At 38.1% G+C, this 23,012-nt stretch overlaps 1 protein-coding gene across 4 annotated transcripts in view; it reads left to right on the top strand.

Annotated features, from left to right (window-relative positions):
• The window catches only part of Knl1 (kinetochore scaffold 1), a 61,947-nt gene that overhangs the window by 11,572 nt on the left and 27,363 nt on the right, over window positions 1–23,012 (top strand). For 3 of the 4 annotated variants that reach the window (XM_087651993.1, XM_087651992.1, XM_087651991.1), the window contains exons 5-12: window positions 736–797; window positions 5,151–5,203; window positions 6,501–6,534; window positions 8,867–8,904; window positions 10,347–10,399; window positions 12,299–16,780; window positions 21,024–21,162; window positions 21,700–21,767. In XM_087651993.1, the coding sequence (XP_087508119.1) occupies window positions 736–797; window positions 5,151–5,203; window positions 6,501–6,534; window positions 8,867–8,904; window positions 10,347–10,399; window positions 12,299–16,780; window positions 21,024–21,162; window positions 21,700–21,767 (4,929 nt within the window). 4 annotated transcript variants of the gene reach the window in all.

Here is a 23,012-nt window from a genome sequence, read left to right on the forward strand (position 1 = left end):
GCATAGGCCTGTAATTTCAGCACTAGGAAAATGAAATTTCAAATTCATCCTTGGGCTTTATAGCAAATTCAATGTAGCCTGGACGATGGACTATAATAACTATAACAGTCACAAGAGATAGTAACTTACGTGCATTTCACTATAATGAAAACTTTTTAGATGGACATGGTGCTGCATGCTTTTAATCCCAGCACAAGGGAGGCAGAGGCAGGCTGATATCTATGAGTTCTATCTAGTCTGGTCTACATAGAGAGTTCCAGGCTAGTCATAGCTACATAGTAAGACCTTGTGCTACAAACAAACAAAAAGCTGTTTATTTGTACTTTTAGAAGAATGCATTGTAATGAGAAAACCAATAATAACTCTTACTGAAAATCATGCTCTAGGAGTGGTGATACATAACTAAAATCCCAGCAATCAGAAAGTTGAAACCCAAGGATTATGAATTTGAGATCATTATGGGTTATATATTGAGGTCTTGTCTCAAGACAAGCAAAACAATAATAAAAGAAAATACATATTTACATGAGCCACTGTTTCCATCCGTAGTACTGCAGCCACACAAAAAGAATTTGGAAAACCATATTCATGTTCATTAAGTGCTTCTATATCGGGATGTTTGGAAATCTTACATTATTAATTCAAAATAAGACTTGATCCCTGCTTCTAACAGTCCGGAGAGCTAATTCACAGTGATTTATGTTAAGAATTGTATCCTATACTGTTTTCTCTTAGGAATCTAATGCTCCGAGAACCAGGAAAAGCTCTCGTCGGGTCAGCTTTGCAGATACTATAAAGTAAGTTGAAAAGAAAATTAAGTAAAATGTTATAGGTTTTCTCCTGTCAAATACATTGGTGGTAACTTATTTGGATAATCTGTTTTTGTTTTGCTTAAATTTATTTTCTCTCTCTCTCTTTTTCTCTCTCTCTCTCTCTCTTGTGTATGTGTGTGTGTGTAGGTATGCACATGTAGAAGCCAGAGGTTAATTTCAAGTATCTCCTTCACTCTCTTCTCCTTACTTTTTGAGACAGGGTCTCTCTTTGAACATAGAACTTACTGACTCAGCTAGACTGGTTTACAGGACTCAGGGAGCCTCTAGTCTCTACTTCCCAGCACTGGAAGATTTATTATGTGCACCCTGGGAGTCTAAACTCAGGACTTCATGTTTAGACTGGAAGCACTTTACCGACTGAGCTAGCTTCTCAGAATGAGAGTATTGCTTTATTTTGAAAAAATACTTTTTACTTAAAATTTATTAATGTGTGCACTTATCATTCCCTAGCATGTGTGTAGAGATCAGGGGATAACTTTTTGGCAATTACTTCTCTTCTTCCACTTTGGGTTCTGGGGATTGAACTCAGGGTGTTAGCTTTCACATTAAGTACTTTAATATGCTGAGACATCTTGCTGGCACATTTTTTTATTCCTTTTAAAAAATATATTTATGGGACTGGAGACATGGCTCAACAATTAAGAGCACTGGCTGCTCTTGAGAGGACCTGGGTTTGATTCCTAGCACTTAGATGGCAGCTCAAAACCATCTATAACTTGAGCTCCAGAATACTAAGCTCTCTCTTCTTGCCTTTATGGGCATGATATACGTGGAGTCCACAAACACCCATACACATAACATAAAAAAAATTAAATGTATTTCTTATTATTAGTGGGAGTGCTACGAATGTCTGATGTATCTGTGTGGGTGCAAAATTGTTTTTTTTTTTTTTTTTTTTTGGTTCTTTTTTTCGGAGCTGGGGATCGAACCCAGGGCCTTGCGCTTCCTAGGCAAGCGCTCTACCACTGAGCTAAATCCCCAACCCCGCAAAATTGTTTTTTAAATGTTATTCAGCATTTTCTATATATGAGAAGCAGAAAGAGTCCTTAAAGGCAGTAACAAACGAATAACTACTAATATTGCTACTATTTAACATAGTATTAGAGGTTCCAGCCAACAAAAGAAGAAATTTTAAAAATTAGAAATATGGAGGTTGATGCTATAGCTTCATGGTTAAGAGCGCTGATTGTCCTTCCAGAGGACACAGGTCCTGTGTCCATCACCCACATGGCTGTTCCTAATTGCCTATAGTTCCAACTCTAGCAGATCTGATGGTCCTCTTTTAGTCTCCATGAGTACCAGGCACACATGTGGTACATGAACATTCCTGAAGGCATAAGTAAACATAAACATAAGCTTAAAAATCAGAAACATGGGATAAATGTATTACCTTTGCAAAATAGTTATAGTGTGTTTCCAGTTGTGTCTTAAGTATGTGGTTATAATTTTTTATTGTTTCTTTCATGAGCTTAATTTTTGCTGTCTTAACTTTCTTGACTTTTTTGTGTATTTCTCTTTTGTATTCTTTCACAGAAGTAATTGCTTTATGTTTTGAAATCCATAACAAGCTAGATATATGATTTTAGACTGCTTTGGCACATAGTTCTGGCGAATGTTTTCTTTTTGTTATTTTTTTTAATCTTATGATTCCTTTTATAGGCTTCTGTTTTGTTTGGTTGTTATGTAGAACAAGCCTCTGACTCACAGACATTTAGGAAGAGATCATATTTGTTTTATGTTCAGAAATGTTAGCAAAGCCCTAGGGTTCGATCTGCATTCTTTCTCATTCCTCATTTATATTTCTCCAACCTTTTAAAGTCCATATCTTTCTGTTATTGGGTTTGTTTGCTTGCTTACTTACTTGCTTGTTTTAAGATGGAGTCTCACCATTTGCCTTGCTAGTCTGGAACTCACTTGATAGCTTTCAGAGGCTTTGAGTACCTGGGATCTACATGACTACCCTATGGACACTGGCATGTGCTTAGTAACATGTGTGCATGCACACACATATTACATACTTACACATTATAAAGTGAATGTAAGAAAACATTACTGAAAGAAGAGGCTCAAATATATTATTTGATTTATTATCAACCGCCACTACTAAGCCAAGTGTGATGGCACACATCTGTAATTCCAACATTTAGGGGTCTGAAGCCAAGGGTCACTCCAAGTTTAAGGCCAGTTTGACTACATAGTGAGTTCAAGGGTTACCTGAGCTACAAAGTGAGACCCTGTTGTATGTGTTTTAGCTCTAAGGGAACATTTTTTCCCAATATAAGTGTTTCAGCTTTGAGCGGAAATCCCCATTGTACATGATACGGTTCTGAGGGGAAAGGTTTCCTCTATGTGAGTGTTAGAGCTTTGAAGGGAGAGGTATCCTGGCATTTGGGGGCCAAGGTATACCACAAAGTCACTGTACAACAAACCTCATACAAGAGATTTGTTGGGAAAGACACAGGAAGGAAACTGTCTCTGCTGGAGCAAGAAGCAGCATTGAACTGAACAGGAAATATATAGGGTTTCCTGGGGGAGAGTTTTCCAGGGTGGAAATTTCCAGGGAATGGTGGGTTTTGGTAGGTTTTCAAACCCAGAAGTAGGTTCACATCTTTTATTCTACACCTATCTCAATAAATAAATAAATAAAACCACTAGTAAATATTTCTAGTATGACAGATACTATGTTAAATACATGCATTGTCTTATTGGATATGCAAAACAAAAAAACCTAAGTAACAGATAGAGATTGTCAAATGATTAAGATTATTTATGTTGGGCTGCAGAGATGGGTCAGCAGCAGCTCAGCACTGACTGCTCTTCCAGAGGTCCTGAGTTCAATTCCCAGTAACCCAGTGATGGCTCCCAACCATATGGAATGGGATCCAATGCCCTCTTTTGGTGTGTCTGAAGACAGCTACAGTGTACTCATAAATGAAATAATTAATCTTTTTTAAAAAGGTTATATTGAATGTGTTGGTGCAGGTCTGTAATTCCATTATTTGAGAGGTGGAGACAGGAGTATCAGGGGTTTGGAGTTAGAAGCTATCCTAAGACTCTGTTTCCAGGAAAAATGAAGCAAAACATTTATTGGAGAATAGCAGTGTTACAATGAGAATATACAAGCCAAAGTGAAGCAAATGTATATTCAAAAGGCTGCTTAGGTGCAAAGCTCATTGGGTTTTTTGATGTTTTTGTTTTTGTTTGAGATAGGGTTTCTCTGTGTAGTTATTGATATTCTGCAACTCACAAAGATCTGTCAGCCTCTGCCTCCCAAATGCTTCGACCTCCTGAGTGCTGGGATTAACGGCGTGCACTAGCACAGCTGGGCAAGTTCATTGTTAGAGACAAGAGGCTGGAGTTGGTACCATCTCATTGTTGGAGGTGTACTACATTGCTGGCTAAAGGCTATTGGGAATCCCATTTAAATAGCTGTATTTTAGAGTTTGTTTTAGTTTATGCTTTGAGGGACTAAAGGCTGTCCTTACAGCTGGAACCTGAGGTGGCTGCTCTTCTAGAGGCCAGAAGAGGGCGCTAGGTACTCTATATCCAGAGTGCATTATTACTTGTAGAATTAGATTGTATATATTTCTAGGTCTTTCTGGTTGGTATTGTTTTTATTCTTTGATTTCCAAATTTGCTACCTATACGCCCTTTTAAAAATTTTGGTTTTTTGAGACAGGGGCTCACCATGTAATTCTGACTAGCCTGGAACTCACTAGTAGACCAGGCTTGCTTTAAACTAATGGAGATCCACCCGCTGAACCACACTCCCCCACCCCAAACACTGGGACTAAAGGTGTGCTCTACGGCATCTGGCCAGGAGTTAGGAGGCAGAGTCAGGTAGACATCTTCATGTTTAGGGACAGCCTCTTTTTGTTTTGTTGGGTTTTTTTGTTTGTTTGTTTGTTTCTTGGGATTTTTTTGTTTGTTTTTTGTTTTTTCAAGACAAAGTTTCTCTGTGTAGCCCTGGCTCTTAAAGCTTATTCTGTAGACCAGTTTGACCCCGAACTCAGAAATCTCTCGCCTCTGCCTCCAGAGTGGTGGGATCACAGGTTTGTGCTCCTTCTTCCCAGCTCAGCCTGTTCTATATGGCTATAGGTTAGGCTAGGTAAAGCTCCACAGCCAAACCCAGCTCACTAAATAAACCAGTAAAGTAAGACGAGTCTGTGGAATACATCAAATTATACAACTTTAAAATTTATTAAAGAGAGAAGCAAATTTGCACTAACAAAAAGCACTTTATGCCATCAATAATAAAACTATAGGAAATTTTTTTTAAAAAAATAAAGGTTTTTCAGTATTCTTTTTCTGTTCTAGAGTATTCCAGACAGAGTCCCATATGAAAACGGAAAAAAATTCAGAAATTTCAGGTAAATATGTAGTTTCAGTCCCTGCTAATCTGTTTTCTTTATAACTTTTCTGTGGTTATGTAATCATAACTTCGCTCTCTCTCTCTCTCTCTCTCTCTCTCTCTCTCTCTGTGTGTGTGTGAAGAAAGCATACATCTGAAGATATGTCGAGGTCAAGAAACAGTTGAGATTCTATTTTCTTTCCACCATGTGGTCTCCTGAGACTGAGTTTGGGGCCTACTTGGCAGCAAATGCCTTTGCCTACTAAGCCATAGATGCAGCTCTAGCTTACTGTTTAAATATTTGCTCTTAAGGGATAGAGAAGTAGCTCTGTTGGTAGGGTGAGTCTATACCTACATGAGGCCCAGTGCAGCCTAGTTGGGGAGGATGCCAGGAGTAGTAGTGCACACCTTGTACTGGTTACTTTTCTGTTGCTGCAATGAAGCACCATGACCAAGCCAGTTTATGGAAGAAATAGTTTATAATAGAGTCTGTTGTGGCAGGATAGTGACAGGCACAGAGGCTAGGGTTGTGGCTTAGAGCTTACATCTTGAACTTTGAACATGAAGTAGATCCAAATGGCATTAGGTGAGCCTGTTTTACTCTGAAAGCCTGCCTCTAGAGACATGCTTCCTCTAGCAGGCCACACTTCCTAAACCTATCAAACACTGCTACCAACTGGGGACCAAGTATTGAAATGCCGAAGACTATGAGGAACATCTCTCATTCAAATACTATGCCTATAATTTTATCACTGAGGAGACTAAGGCAGGAGGATCCCTGGAACTCATTGACTAACTATGCTCACCAAATCAGTGAGCTTCAGGTTAAGTTAAAGATACCACCTCAGAGGTAAAGTGGAGAGTGATAGAGGACAACATAGAACATTGGCCTCTGGCTTACATATAGGTGTCCACACCTGTGCATGTATATGTATACACACCCACGTAAATATATACATGTAACAGACACAAAGTATATCTTTAGCTGGTTGTGTGGGAACTCAAATCTGTAATGCCTGCATCTCAGGGCTGAGGAAGAAGGATAACAAGTTCAACACCAGCTTGGACTTCATAGCAAATTCTAGACCCCTTTGTACTTAAAACTATCTCAGGAGAAAAAATTAAGGTCACAAGATCCTCACTAAACAACAACAAAAAGTAGGGAGAAAAATAAATGAATTATTCCTTTAATTATGAGGACAGAAAGGCTAAATGATAATTTCTTTTTCAACTTTTGCTGTTAACAATCTTATTTATCTTTTCTAATACTTGATCAGGTACCTTTGAACAACTTTGTATTTTTACTTTATTTTTAGAGACAGAAGCCAGAAAAAATGTGTTGACCCTACAGTAAGTAAAAGACATGTACTAACTATATTTAAATAGTTGTTTAGATTTTTGTTATTTTAGCATTCCTTCTGTCAGGTATTTAACATTTTCCCTATATCTGAGAAATAAGTCTATAGAGTAGTCTTAGTAGTGATGACAAACTCCATTTTCCTGTAGATTTTCTTAAATTTATCATGTAGTGTAAATTTAACTTCTGGAAGTTTATTTCACCCATCAACTTGTGAATGTTTTAAATGATGACTATGTAAGATTCACTGAAGTTTATTGTAATAGTAGGCAATGCAAAGGATCCTAAAGATGGCATAAAGATCCTTTATGAGGGCATAAAGGAGCTCATTAAATAAATCACACATTTTTCTAGAACAACATGGACATATGCATGCGTTCATATTTACTTCTGTGTGCATATATTCACTACAAATGTGTAACATGTTTATAAGTACATGTCTTTAACTTTAATACATGCATGAAACATCTCTGAAGAGAATTTTGATTTTTTTTTTGCATTTAATTTTATTGGATTTTTTTATTTACATTTCAAATGTTATCCCCTTTCCTGGTTTCCTGTCCATAAGCCCCCTATACTCTCCCCCTCCCCTTTTTCTATAAAGGCATTCCCCTCCCCGTCCACTCCCCATTCCTGCCCCCTATGACATTTCCTTACACTTGGGGTCCAACCTTGGCAGGACCAAGGACTTCTCCTTCCCTTGGTCCCCAACAAGGCCATCCTCTGCTACATATGCAGCTGGAGGCATGGGTCAGTCCATTTATAGTCTTTGGGTAGTAGTTTAGTCCCTGGAAGCTCTGATTTTTTGGCATTGTTGTTCCTATGGGTTGCAAGCCTCTTGAGCTCTCAATCCTTCCTCTAACTCTTCCAACGGGGGTTCTGTTCTCAGCTCAGTGGTTTGCTGCTAGCATTCACCTCTGTATTTGACATGCTCTGGCTGTGTCTCTCAGGAGACATCTATATCCAGTTCCTGTCAGCATGCACTTCTTAGCTTCATCAATCTTATCTAGTTTGGTGGCTGTATATATATGGGCCACATGTAGGGCAGGCTCTGAATGGCCGTTCCTTCAGTCTCTGCTCCAAACTTTGCCTCCATATCCCCTGCCATGAATATTTTTGTTCCCCCTTTTAAGAAGGAGTGAAGCATCCACATTTTGGTCATCCTTCTTCCTGTGGTCTGTGGATTATATCTTGGTTAATTCGAGTTTTGGGCTAATATCCACTTATCCGTGAGTGTATACCATCTGTATTTTTCTGTGATTGGGTTACTTCACTCAGGATGATATTTTCCAGTTCCATCCATTTGCCTGTGAATTTCATAAAGTCATTGTTTTTGATAGCTGAGAAGTACTCCATTGTGTAGATGCACCACATTTTCTGTATCTATTCCTCTGTTGGAGGGCATCTGGGTTCTTTCCAGCTTCTGGCTATTATAAATAAGGCTGCTATGAACATAGTGAAGTATATGTCTTTGTTGTATGTTGGAGCAGAATTTTGATTTTCTTTTGTGTTTGTGTTCTTGTTTGTTTTATTTTATGTATATGAGAGTTTTGCCAGGATGTGTGAATGTGTACTATGTGTATGCAGTGTTTGCAGAAGCCAGAAGGCATCAGATTCCCTAGAACTGGAATTTCAAACAGTTCTGAGCTGCCATGTGGGTCCTAGGAACATTGGTCCTCTGGAAGAGCAGTCAGTGTTCTTAACCACTGAGCCATCTCTTGTCCTGCTTGCTTTTTTAATGTTAAGGTTTTGGAAAATGAATTGACTTACAGTCTTTTGTTTCTGTTTTGTTTTTTAAGTGAGAAAGCATGCCTTTAATCCCATCACCCAGAAGGTAGAGCAGGCATATACCTGAGTTCCAGGCCAGCATGGTCTACATAGCAAGTTCCAGGACAGCCAAGGCTACAAAGACCCTGTCTCAGGAAGGGAGGGAGGGAGGGAGGAAGAGAGGAAGAGGGAGAGAGAGAAGGGGGGGGGGGAGAGCATATTTTTATGTTTTTAGTTTAGCACACTATTAAGACCATTTAAGTAAGGGACTGAAATTTTCTACTAGTTACCCTATGAAAAAATTTCAACTTCCTCAGTTTTTTGTTTTTTGTTTGTTTGCTTGCTTGCTTGAGAAAGAATTTTACCATGTATAGGTCTGTCCTGGAGCTCACTATGTAGACCAGGCTGGTCTAGAATTTGTAGAGATCCACCTGCCTCTTCCTCCCAAATGCTAGGATTAAAGGCTGCATTTACAATGCCTGTCTGTCTTCCTAAGTCTTTCAACTGTTGTGGTTCTTCATAATTATTTGGAATATAATATATGACATTTTCTTTTAGGAACAAGAATTTAGATGATAACTATTGTGCAATTACTGGTGAGTATGACCAAGATATGTCTCTTCTTCATATACCTTTTGCTTCATCTAGACTGTTTGATGCAGGCAAAACACTCATACATAAAAATAAATAACATTTATTTATTAAATAACATATATTATTAAATAAATAATAAATTTAAAAAATTAGCACATACACAAACGTGGTATACCCCTGTAATCCTGTCATTCTGGAGGTGAATGTGAGAGGGTCAGAACTCTAAGGTCATCCTTGGTTACATAGCAAGTGTAAGTCCAACCTGGGATACACGAGTTAAAATATAAACAATAGTGCCAGGTGTGGTGGCACACACCTTTAATTCTAGCACTTGAAAGGCAGAGGTAGTTGGATCTCTATGAGTTCGAGGTCAGTCTGAGCTATATAGTGAGTTCCATCCAGGCCAACCAAGGATACATAAACATTGTCTCAAAAAACAAGCAGATAAAATAAAATTGCTAATACAGACAAAATATTTTTTTCCAAAACAGATATAATAATCACTGTTTTCTATTGTTAGAAAAGGTTCTTAGGGACTACAATATAACTCAGTAATAGAATGCTTGCTTGCCATGTTTTGGGTTTGATCTCCAGCATTGGAGGAGGAAAATATCAGTTCAAAATCTTTTTTATTTAATTTTTTAGTTTTCTGAGACAGGGTTTCCCTTTGTATCCCTAGCTGTCCTGGAACTCAATCTGTAGACTAGGCTGCCCTTGAACTCAGAAATCCACCTATATGCCACCTGAGTGCTGGGATTAAAGGCATGTGCCACTACTGCCAATCTTAAAGATATTTAATTATTAGTCTGTATGAAGAACTTAATAACTATTATCTTAGGTTTTTGTTTTGTTTTGTTTTGTTTTGTTTTGTTTTCAGAGCTGAGGACTGAACCCAGGGCCTTGTGCTTGCTAGGCAAGTGCTCTACCACTGAGCTAAATCCCCAACCCCTTATCTTAGGTTTTTATTGTTCAGTTAAACACCATGACCAAAAACAACTTGGCAAGGAAAGGGTTTATTTTTGTTTGTAGTTGTAGTTCATTATGATGGGAAGTCAGGATAGGAACTCAAGACAGGAACAACATGGAGGCAGGAACTGAAGCAGAGACCAAGGAGGAACACTGCTTACTGGTTTGCTCAACATGGCTTGCGCAACTTGCTTTCTTATGCAGTGCAGGTCCACCTGGTCAGGAATGCCACGACCCGCAGTAAGCTGGGCCTTTTCACATTACTCATTAATCTAGGAAAGGCCCTGCAAACTTGCATATTCTCAACTGAGGTTCCCCTTTCCCGAGAACTCAAGCTTATGTCAAGTTGACAACCAAACAATCAGGATACTGGTAAATACTTCTAACTGATTACGGTCTTAAAAAGGGAAAAGACTCCTGGCGTGCTGTCCTGGCATGCTGTTTTTCTTACAATAATCTTTTTCTTATTGTTCTATAGGAATGAACACTTTGCTTTGTGCTCCAATTCAGACTCAGATGCAACAAAAGGAGGTATGAGATTGTGCAAGTATCTTCATAATTTAATCTCTCACAGTTAAAATAAAATTTTATCGTAATGGTATAATTTTGAAATAACTTACCAAAGTGAATCATCATAACCTATTAAAACTTCCTATATTTTCAGTTGAGGACAGTTAAGTCATTGCCAATTTAAATAATACCAAGACCTTTCAAACTTTAATGAGCTCATGAAATATCACAGAATTTTATTAATTATAGAGGGTTTTTTTTTGACTGAAGATATAGCTCAGTGGTAGTTTATCTAGCATATGCAAGGATCTATATTCAATACCCAGCATCACACACACATGGAAAATATGTATATGTATTGTGTAGGTAGACAGACAAATCTGTGTCCAGTTGAAAAGGGTAAACTCTTCAGAGATGATATATATTTTTTAAATATTTATTTTGTTACAAGATGTATGAGTGTTTCACTTCATGTATGTATGCACGGTGTACATGCTGGGTGCCCAAAGACTCCAGAAGAAGATACCAGATTCCCCGGAACTGGAGTTAGAAACAGTTGCTGGTACTGAACCCAGGTCCTCTGGAAGAGTAGAGAATGCTCTTAACTGCTGAGGCATTTTTCTAGCCCCAAGAATCTGTACTTATAACCATCTCTTGAAAAGCACTGACATGCAGGTATACAGACTGTACTTTAAATAACAAGGAATTAGAGACTATCTTCGAAAACAAGACCTCTGAAGTATAGAGTGTAATATGAATTAGCCATCGGCCTATGCTTCTCTAACATTTTACTTTGGGTTGGAGTGACTATTCAACACAGATGCCTTTTAAGATTTTTTTATTTAGGGTTGGAGTGACTATTCAATACAGAATTTTCATTATGGTTGCATTTCATACATTCAGTGCTTTTTATTTTTTTAGTGTAGAAGACATATAATTTATTTACAGACTTCAGCTTTTAAAAAAATGTTTGAGACAGGTCTCCAGCTCAGTCTGGCCTGAAACTTATTATGTAACTAAGGATGAATTTGAAATTTTTTTGTTGTTTGAGACAAGACCTCACTGTGTTATGTAGCCTTGGCTATCTTGGAGATACTATTTAAACTTGGTTGACCTCAAAAGTCACTGAGATCCCCTACCTCAGCCTCCCAGAGTGCTGAGATGAAAGGCATGCACCACTATGCCCAGCGCCCTTGAACTGCTTGCTGATCCTCCTGCCTCCATTATAGGTGTGAATTAACATATCTGGTCTATATTGTGCTGGGGATTGATCATAGGGTTTTATAATAGCATGGTAAGCAAGTACTCTACCAAATGAACTATATCCCTATCCCTAGGGAAAAAAATATAATAACAAATTACATATAATAGACTACACCAAGTAAAGCAATATAGCTTGAAACCATTACTAATTGTGCTTATATAGTACATGTTAGGGGCTGGAGAGGTGGCCCAGCAATTACAAGCACTGTCCACTCTTCCAGAGTTCAATCTCCAGCAACCAACCACTTGGTGGCTCAGTCATCTATAATGAGATCTGATGCCTTCTTCTGGCATGCAGGTGTACATGCAGATAAAACACTCATTCATAAAATGAACAAATCTTTAAAAAATGCATATAGTACATGTTATAACATACTTTTTTCAAAATTTATATTTTGGGGCTAGAGAATTGGTTTAGTTGGTAAGTGTTTTGGCTGCTCTTCCAGAGGACCTGGGTTTAATTCCTAGGCACTTACATGGCAGCTCGCAACCAGGTATAACTGCAGTTCTAGGGAACCTTGTGGTTTCCACAGGCATCAAGCAAGCAAGTGGTTCATAGGTACACATGCAGGTAGAAGACCCTTATACATAAAATAATAAAATAATAAGATACAAAAAAAATTACATTTGGTCTAATTTTTATATTTTTTATTATAGTTTTCAATTACAGACTGCAACCCTGAAAGGAAACATGCAAATGATCAAACAGTCATCTTTTCAGATGAAAATCAGATGGATCTGACAGCAAGTCACACGGTGATGATTGCCAAAGGTCTTGTAGACTGTACCAAACATGAAAATTCCACAAAAATAGATACCACATCCTTTCTGGAGAATTTAAAGCATCGTGCTGCGAATTCAAGAGTTAAAAACGATTTAGCATGTCCAATAATTTCTATAAATCAAAACATTTTTTCAGAAAAGAAAAATTCTGACAACTTCATAAAAAGATTGAAAATGGGGAAATATAATACTTCTTCTACAGAACTTGATAAGGAAAATGCTGAAATACCTGTTCATTCCAAAGACTCAAACAGTGCCTCTTCCACGTGTCAAATACATGCATCGCTTAGTGTCGATGAACATAGTAGTAATAAGACTAGACTCTTTACAGAACAAGATGATGGGATGAATTTGACCCAGTGTCATACAGCCTGTATTCAGACTTGGATTCCTCCATCCAGGGAGGCCACCTTGGGAGAGGTTAAAGGTGATAATACAATTTATGGCAATGAGTGTATGGAGTTGACAACTAACTACACGATACAGGTGTTGTCATCAGAAAATAACTTACCTGAAAGAGAAAATCAAGCTCAAAATGATGTGATTGATGTTACAACAGTCGATGGAGCTACAGCTCCAGAGAAAAAAACAGCCCTTAAGGATAAACTAAATGCTGCTTTTCACAGCTCTTTCCCAAACCCTGAAAATAAACTTCATATTACCAAATGTCATCCTATAGAGTCAGAAACTCATACAGTCACACAGATTTCTAATCAAAATGCCAACACATTGGCTATGACCTCAGAATCTGTATGTTCTAGCCCAGCTATTCAAGGGTATAAAACAATTTTTTACTCTAGTAGCAATGATGCAATGGAACTGACTAAGTGTCTATCAATTATGCAAGAGGAAAAAAAATTGCTGAAGACTGATGATAAGTATTCTAAAATATGTACCAATTCAGATGCTAGCCCACTCAGAGAGAAAACTATTTATTCAGAAGAGGATAGCATGGACATTACCAAAAGTCACACAGTTGCAATAGATAATAAGATATTTAAACATGATCAAGAAAACATTAAAAAAGAAATAACAGCTCTACCAATATTTGAAAAAGAAATGATGCTCCAAAATCTTAAAACTATGTCCAAAGATGAGAAAATGAATGTGAATTCTATTACAGTTCCTCAAGTATCTAAAGAAAGTTTACAACAGAGTCTGACAAATGCCTTATCTATTTCATTGGCTGATAAAACAATGGAATTCTTAGCAGGTGAAGATATGGATTTGACTAAAAGTCACACAACTAAGTTAAGTCAAGTTATTCCTACAACTTTTGACTTAGCATCAAAGAATGTCACCAAATCTTCCTCTCACAGCAAAAGCCCTTCAGATGAGTGGGAAGGCCTGGAAAAACAAATTGTGCTAGGCCAGCATTCTAAACTTCCTTCACCACAGAGGAAAGATTTAGATGATCCTGACTGTTCTCATCATAAGATAATGTATTCAGAGGAGGTACAAACTATGGATCTAACCAAGAGCCACACTATTGTGATTGGGTTTGGTTCTTCTGAGGTACAAGAACACAGTAAGATTAATTTAGAACACAAAAGCAGCCAACTTACAGCAGAAAACAGACAAACAGCTGTGAACATTCCTGGAATAAACTTTAGAGTAGTAACAACTAATGATATGGACATGTTAAAGGACAGAAGTATACATAAGCCAGAATTGCTGGAGGAAAAGCAAAACGTCAAAATTTATGGAAGAAAAAGTATGGGTGGACTGAAGATTGATAAAACTATATTATTTTCAGAGGGTAATGAGGATGATATGGATATCACTAAGAGTTGCACAGTCAAAATAAACCATCGGTCTTTATTAGATAAACATGATTCTCATTTAGTATCTTTGGCAGGAACTTCTAAAACCATTTTGCATGCACGTGGACAGGATGAAATGGAAATTAATAGAAATCACACGACTCCTTTAGAGTGTAAAATTATCTCACCCAGTGATATAACTTCTGGTGATCTGAGTAAGACTGTGATGTCTATAGATGATCATGAGGAACTAGAAATGACTAAGTCCCATACTGTTTTCATTGACTACCAAGCAGAGGCAAAAGGTGTACTTCCAGACAGACTTGACTTTCAATTATCCAAAAAGAAAAGCCTACAGAAGCCAAAAATGACATCTACTCATGCTGAAGAGATTGTTTCCATCTCAAAAAATAGTGAAAGCAACTATCTACCAGCCAAAGGCAGCCAGGTAACAATATTAGAGGAAGGATCTAATAGTGGGCCTGGGGAAGAAACTAATGATGCACAAAAGCCTGGATTTCTGAATGAACCTCTGTCAGGCAAAACTCAAAGAAGAGAAAGCCTTAAGCTCAAAAATAAGACTATTACATTTTCAGGAAATGATAAAAGTAATAGAGATATCACTCAGAGTTCTGTGGTAGAAATAAATAATGAAACTAACCTGGAAGATAGAAAGGGCTTCAGTTTTGTGCCATTGGCAGGAACTTCCAAGCCAGTTTTATCTGCATATCGGCCAGAGGACATGGAGATCTCTATAAGTCAAACCTCTGCTTCGGAGTATAAAACTATCCCACCAGATGAAATGACTACTATACCTATGGATAAAACTGTAATGTTTGTAGATAATCTCAGTGATCTGGGTGTCACCAGATCCCATACGTCTTTCATCGATTGTCAAGCCAAAGAGAAAGTACTTCATGAATATACCAACTTGGGAATACCAAAACCACAAAACTTGAGTGGTTCTGAAGATAATTCCTGTATTCAAGAAATCACCAAAAAACCAGTAGCTGAATACAAACACCATATGACAACTGTTATTCCTTCTAATACATTATTTAGTGATCAAAGTACAATGAAAATCAAGATGCATAAAGCTGATATAGATGAAGAGGGCATAGGAAAGGAAGTGGAGGCCGATACATTGAAACAAACTAAACTTGAAAGGTGTCTGTTAAATAGAACTGATGGAAAAAATGTGGATTTTACAAGTAGTCATATAGCTGATGTTTGTACATCCAGAGACAAGTATTCCTCTTTACCAAATGTTATTTCTTCTTCTGATAATTTAGATAGTAATACTAAGTCCTTGTGTGATAAAAGTAGGGAGAAAGCTTATAATTGCCAAGTGCCAAATGAGTTTACTTTTGCAGATAATTTACCAAGTAGATATCACCTGGATTCTGAAATACCATCTGTCTTTGTATCATGTCCTTCAAAAGAAGTTACTCAAACTGAAAGTGCCATAGCACTACTTCAAGATCAAGATCAAGAGCCTCTGGGACTCTCAAAGTGTGCATCTCTTAAGTGTGCAAAGGATCAAATGGAGGCCTTTGTTGATGTTAGTGTTGCTTCTCAGCCTCATCTCTCAGCCCAACAACCTCCATCAACTCAAAAAGGGCAGGATGCCGCCAATAGAGATGAAGGAATGCTATCTAAAGCTGGGAAGAAGACTTTACCTTTTCTTATAGGAAATGTCTCTGCACCCACATGTGAAAATGCGTCCAAAATGCCTACTAATGAGGAACACTTTGCTGTAACCTATAACAAAGAACTGGAAAAAAGTATTCAAACAGATAAATGTAATACAAATGTACACAACCATAGTAACTCAGTCCTGACAACACAAGTCATTCAAACACATGCCAGTGCCGAAGCAGCATCAGACTCTATAGTTCCATCTAATGGTTCCTGTTTTAGTAGTGCCAAACCAAGTCTGAGTAATTTGAATAGAAAAACTGGGAAGGTTTTAGACTTTAATACTGTTCATATATTACCTCCTGCAGAACAGTTACTTGAAGCAGGAAATCAGGCACATAGTATGAGTATAGTACAAGGTACAGAAATACATAGCCTAGGTTCCAGCAATGACAGAGATAAAGAAAGTAAAACTCTGCATAATGAGGCCGAAGCTACATCTGTACCACTAAAAGCAGTTGTTAAAGACAAAGCAAGAAGATGTTCATTGGGAATATTTTTACCCAAATTACCAAACAAGAAAAGTTGTAGTATCACTGGTGTTGATGATGTGGAACAGATTCTAGCAGATGCAACTGACTTAACTCACCTAGAAACTCAGCCAGTCTGTAGTCAAGATCCGGGCATTGGCTCTGTTGCAGCCAAACTGAACTTGAGTCCATCTCAGTATATAAATGAGGAGAATCTCCCTGTATATCCCGGTGAGATACTTTCATCAGATTCTGTCATCCTGGACATTGAGGAAAGTGCTCCGATCGACACATATCATAAAGAGATTTTACCATCTGAAAACAAAACAGAAACCTGCAGGGCCCAAAAAAGAGCCTGGGTTCAAGAAAATGAGGTTAAAAATGAGAAAAAAATCAGAACACATGATGGTGCACAAGATCAAGAGGTAAGCTATCTTGAACCAAAAAATGTTCTTGAATTTTAAGTTTCTAAGCAATAGAAACTATTTTTACTTACTGTAGATAAGTGAAACATTCCTGTGTAGAATTATTAGAGGGCACCTGGTAAAGAATTTAACATTATGGCGTGGTGGCCTATACCTGTAATCCCAGCACTCTGAAGGTCAAGGCAAGAGGACTACTGTGACTTTGAGGCTAGCTGAGGTTACATGACAAGACCTTATCTAAAAACAACAATGTGGCAAATACCCACAAAAATAGAATTAAAATTGTATAAATGCCAAATATTATAATTGTGTCTTGACTTTTGCGACAGTATCTTACTTTATTGTCCTGAATAGGCTCAAGCTTGTAGACAGACCTCTTGCCTCTACCTCCCAACTGCTGAAACTACAGATGTACTCTATAATGCCAGATCAAACTTGTATGATTCTACATATCTAGTCACTCTTGCTGGTGATTTGTCACTATCGCTTTGTGTATAAGAATCTCTTGGGGTTGGGGATTTAGCTCAGTGGTAGAGCGCTTGCCTAGCAAGTGCAAGGCCCTGGGTTTGGTCCTCAGCTCTGGAAAAAAAAGAAAAAAAAATCTCTTGGGAGGGTTATATGTAGTTTGAGATGTGGGGGTGGTGTATGAGGGAAAGGGCACAGCACTTGTATGCAGGTCAGAGGACAACTATGTGAAGTTGGTTCTCTCCTACTTTGATATGGATTCTAGGGATCAAGTTGAAGTCATTAGACTTGCACAGTATGTGTTTTACTTACTGAGTCATCTCCCTAACACATTTGTTTCTTTTTTTTTTTTTCCGGAGCTGGGGATCGAACCCAGGGCCTTGCGCTTCCTAGGCAAGCGCTTTACCACTGAGCTAAATCCCCAACCCCTAACACATTTGTTTCTTAAGGTAATGTCTAACTATGTAATCAACACTGATTTCATCCTCTTACATGCTGGGATTATAGGCATGTGCTATCATGTCTACCTTGAAAAGAGTCTTCTATGTTATAAATATTTGAGGTATAAAAATTTTCTACTATTCAAAATGTGAAAAGCAAAGCTTGACAAGGTTTGTTTGGTATATCAAGACATGTCAAAGAGCTGATTTCTCTAGTGACTGGAAGACTACCTAGGTTAAGCCTAGGTTGAAAATGAACCAAGATTTATTTATCTATTTATCTCTTTCTTTGTTTTTGGCTTTCTCAATGTAGCCCTGGGTGTCCTAGAACTCTCTCTGTAGACCAGGCTGGCCTTGAAAGCATAGCCATCTGTCTGCTTCTGCCTTCCAAGTGCTGTGATTAAAGGCATGCACTACCACTGATGGTAATTTGTTTTATCTATTGAAAGGCTTTTTATTTATTTACTTATTTGTTTAATTATATGAGTGCTCTGTTGCATGTATACCTCCATGTCAGCCTGAGTTGTAAGTTGAAGTAAGGCTTGTGTGCACACATGCATGTGTGTGTGTGTGTATACACAAAATTGATATAAATAAGTACAGAAGATGACTCAGTGGCCCTTTGTTGCTGGAATTTGCTCTGAGGTGTGGTGATGAGAAAATAGCCTAAGCTTTGAGAAGCCAATAATAGTAATATACCACTTAAATCTGACTAGATTTTATAAAAATTAGTATTCTGTTAAAATATGGTATATCTACTATACACTAGATCAGTGGTTCTTAACCATCCTTAATGTTGTGACTATATTTATTTTGTGTATATGAGTGTTTCGTCTGTATGTACATTTATACACCAAAAGAGGACATCAGATTCTATGAGACAACAGTTATAGATGGTTGGGAATTGAGCTCAGGACCTCTGAATGAACAACCAGTCCTCTTAACCACTGAACCATGTCTCCAGCTCCCAGCTTTGACCCTTTAATAGAGTAGTTCTTCATGTTGTGTCCCCAACCATAGAATTATCTGCATTGCTACTTCAAAACTGTAATTATGCTACTGCTATGAATCCCTGTATTTTCTGATGGTGTCAGGCAACCTCTGTGAAAGTGTCCATTCTAAACTCCCAAAGGGATGTAGCTCAGTTTTTAAGACTTTTTTTTTTTTTTTTTTTTTTTTTTTTTGGTTCTTTTTTTCAGAGCTGGGGACCGAACCCAGGGCCTTGCGCTTCCTAGGCAAGCGCTCTACCACTGAGCTAAATCCCCAACCCCTTAAGACTTTTTTAAAAACACCTTTTTAAAGGTTATTAATCTTTTAAATCTTAGGCCTTAGCAGAGCAGTCTCCCAGCTACTCTAAACCTACTAATCCTGGTTTCATGTCCTGCCATGTGGCCACGTGTACCTCTCTGCTCAGCTCTGGTCCATGCCTTCACCTCTGTGTCCCCTGGCTGAATCTCCCAGCTCTGATTCTTCTCCCAGAGTTCCCCTCTCTGCCCAGAGGATCCACCTTTCACGTCCTGCCCAGCTATTGGCTATCATATCTTTATTAAAGCTAATTAGATCTAATTCTTGATTACCTTAGGCAGGTGAGGAAGGAACAAATATTTACAAAGTATGAGACTGGTGATAGGCCATAGAAATAACAATACTAAGATCTGGCTAATATTTGGCTCTGTATAGGTGCAAAATTAAGAATTGAATATACAGAGATATAAATTCATATACCATATCCTAACAAAATTAAACGCTTTTGTTTTGAGGTGGGGTTCTCATTAAGTAGCCCTGGCTAGCCTGGAATTTGCTATATAGACCAAGCTAGCCTTGAACTCAGAGTCATAACTGCCTGTCTTCTGAGTGCTGGGATTGAAACACTGATACTTGCTGTGATGGCTAACAGGTTTAATCCCAGCACTTTTGGAAGGCAGAGGCAGGTGGATCTTTCTTGAGTTTGAGGCTGACCGTCTACAGCTAGTTCTAAAACAACCAAGGCTACACATAGAAACCCTGTCTTGAAAAACCAAAATAAATAAAATTCTACTCTGCATTTCTTTAGTATACGGTGAGAAATACATTTTTGTATGGGTATATTTGCATGTTAGTGTGTATGCATGTGTGTATAGGCAATAAGTCAATGTCAGTTGTCTCCCTTTATCATTCTCCACCTTATTCTGAAACCAGGTCTCTCACTAACTCTAGAGCTCATCACCAGTTCAACTATGCTGGCTGGCCATTGAGCTAATCTCCACCTCTCTCCCTCCCTTTTCTGCCCTTCACTCCTGGGATGATAGGTGCATGCCCCTGTGGACACTAGGGATCTAAACTCACATCTTCATTGAACTCTCTCCTTAGACTGTAGTTTCTTCCTCTTCTAAAGTAGCTCCACTATTGGTGACTAGCAGCTAAATAATTGGATAAGTTGATTTATGGTATCTTTCTATAACTGAGATACAACTAAGAAACAATTTGTTTATACTGTGTACAACACATTAACTACCATTAAGACTTAAACTGCCTGATATTCTACTTCTTTTTTTAAATTTTTCTTTTTTTTTACTTTTTTTATTTTGAGACCCAATTTTTCTGTGTAACCCTGACTGTCATGGAACTTGTTCGGTCTATAGACCAGGCTAGCCTCAAATTCACAGAGATCCACCTGCCTTTTCCTCCCAAGTGCTCCCAAGGGCATGTGCCACCACTGCCCAGAGATATTCTACTTCTTTAATAAGTTATTGTACAGTAGTTATGTAGATAAATTTTGTTAGAAATAGTATTTTTGGCTGGATGGTGATGTAGTGGGCCTTTAATCCCAGCACTCAGGAGCCAGAGGCAGGTGGATTTCTGACTTCAAGGCTAGCCTGTTCTACACAGCAGGTTCTAGGACAGAGAAGGCCGAATAGAGAAACCCTATCTCAGAAAACAAAAAGGTTTTGCTAGTGTTCAAAATTTAGTCACAGTAAGTACCAAGCTCATAACTTTATGCTGATGTTTTTTAATTATGTACATGAGGACACATTTGTGCATACGTATGGTGTGGAAGGAGGAACATGCCACAGCACGCATGTGGATGTCATGAGAACAAAATTGATGTTTCAACTTTGTGTGGCCAGTTATCTTCTTTTCCCTTTTTTTTTTTTTTTTTTGGTTCTTTTTTTCGGAGCTGGGGACCGAACCCAGGGCCTTGCGCTTCCTAGGTAAGCGCTCTACCACTGAGCTAAATCCCCAGCCCCTTCTTTTCCCTTTAAATGGGTTCTGGGGATGGAACTCAGGCCCTAAACTTGCATAGTAAGTGTCTTTACTTTTAACTGGTTCTTATGGTGATGTTTGTTTGATAATTCCAGATTTTTGATCATTATACTGAAGAGGACATCAATAAAAGTATTAACAATGTATTTCTAAAAAGCCTGAGCAGGACACCGTCTAGTTCTAGCAGCTCTCTGGATTCAATCAAGGCTGATGGAATCTCTCTGGATGCCAGCAGTAAGACTTTTATAAAGGCTAAATAATAACATTATTTGATCCTTGATTAATAAGTGTATTTCAATTTAGGAAGTATATGGATGTTGTATAAGTCCTTTCAGTGTTGTCAAGTTGATAATATTTCACTTTTGATTTTTTAAAAAAAATTTAAAGAAATGACAAGTGTTATATTATAGAGGAATAGTTGATTTCCTCCAAAAGCTTATCAGTGGGGAAACACTGAATGGAACCTTATGAAAAACTTCCCAGAAACATCCTAGTACATGGGATGCATCAGGTTTATGAACACATAAATCTGAAAGATAATTAAAATTTACTCTACATTTTAGTGTTCGTTCATTTGTTTTTGGTACAGGATCTCATACCTGTAGTTTTGGCAGCCTAGAATTGTGATGTGGACCAGGCTAGCCTTAAAGTCAGAGGTCTGCCTGCCTCTGCCTATCCAGTGTTGGGACTAAAGGTGTGCACCACTATTTCAAGCCCTACAGTTTAGCTTTGACTTGCTTACCATTTACATACGTTTTGCTTTGTTTCTAGCACAGCGTAATAGCCAAATGGAATCACAGTTTCTTGGTGACACTATCTGTGAAGAGAGTTTGAGGGAGGTATGGCTATATATTTCTTATTTTAGTTATTTTTACATTTATTTATTTGTGTGTGTGTGTGTGTGTGTGTGGGTATTTGAGTGCATGTAGTATTTGAGTGCATGTATGCCAAACTACAGATGTGACAGTCTGAGGACAACTTGCAGAAATTGATCTCTGTTTCCATCATGTGGGTCTCAGGGGTTGAACTCAGTCTGTCAGGCTTGGTGTTGAATGCCCTTGTTAGCTGAGCCATCCCATGGGCTACTATTTCTCACTAAGATTTTTATTTTGTTTCTTTCTTTGTATGGAAACATCATCTTTCTTTGTGGCCCTGGCTAGCTTTGAACTCACTATGTAGATTAGACTGACCTCAAACTCCCTGAGATCTGTCTGCATCTGCCTCTGAAGTCCTGGAATTAAAGGCATGTACACCGCCACATTGGCTTATGTTTTGCCGTGTTTTTTGTTTTTTCTGAGACAGGATTTCTCTGTGTATCCCTTACTGACCTGGAACTCTCTCTCTATACCAGGCTAGCCTGGAACTCAGAGATTTACCTACCTCTGCCTCTCAGAGCACTGATATCAAAGTCATATACCACCACCCCTCACCTTTATTTCTCACCTTTAATACACTATTTTTAAGTGTCTTTTGTTAGTTCTTTTTCCTATTTATTTATTTTTTATGTATGTAAGTATATTGTCACTCTCTTAAGACACACCCGAAGAGGGCATCAGATCCCATTATAGATGGCTGTGAGCTGAGCTACCATGTAATTGCTGGGAATTGAACTTAGGACCTCTGGAAGAGCAGCCAGTGCTCTTTCTTAACTGCTGAGGCATCTCTCTAGCCCTATTGTTTTTTTGTTGTTGTTGTTGTTGTTGTTGTTTTGTTTTTTTTTTTTTTTTTTTTGAGACAAGATCTCAGGCATTAGTTAAGGCCAAGTATTAGAATTACAGAAGTGTGCTACCATACCTGGCTTAGTTTTTGTTTTGTTTTGTTCTTAAGGTTGCCTCCATATGTGACAGCTGACCTCAAACTTAATATGTATATCTGAAAGTGACCTCAAACTTTTGATCTTCCTGCCTCTACCTCCTGAGTGTTAGGATTACATACAAGGGCCACATGCCAAATTTTATGTAGTACTAGGAATCCAGCCTAGAGCTTCATGAATGCTAGGCAAGAACTTTACCAACCGGGTTGTATCTCCAGCCTTAGAATTTTTAAAATTATAAAGTATTTCAAATGTATAGAAGGCTCATTTT

The sequence above is a fragment of the Rattus norvegicus genome, chromosome 3, assembly GCF_021556685.1.
Source record: "Rattus norvegicus strain SHRSP/BbbUtx chromosome 3, alternate assembly SHRSP_T2T, whole genome shotgun sequence".
Lineage (NCBI taxonomy): Eukaryota > Metazoa > Chordata > Mammalia > Rodentia > Muridae > Rattus > Rattus norvegicus.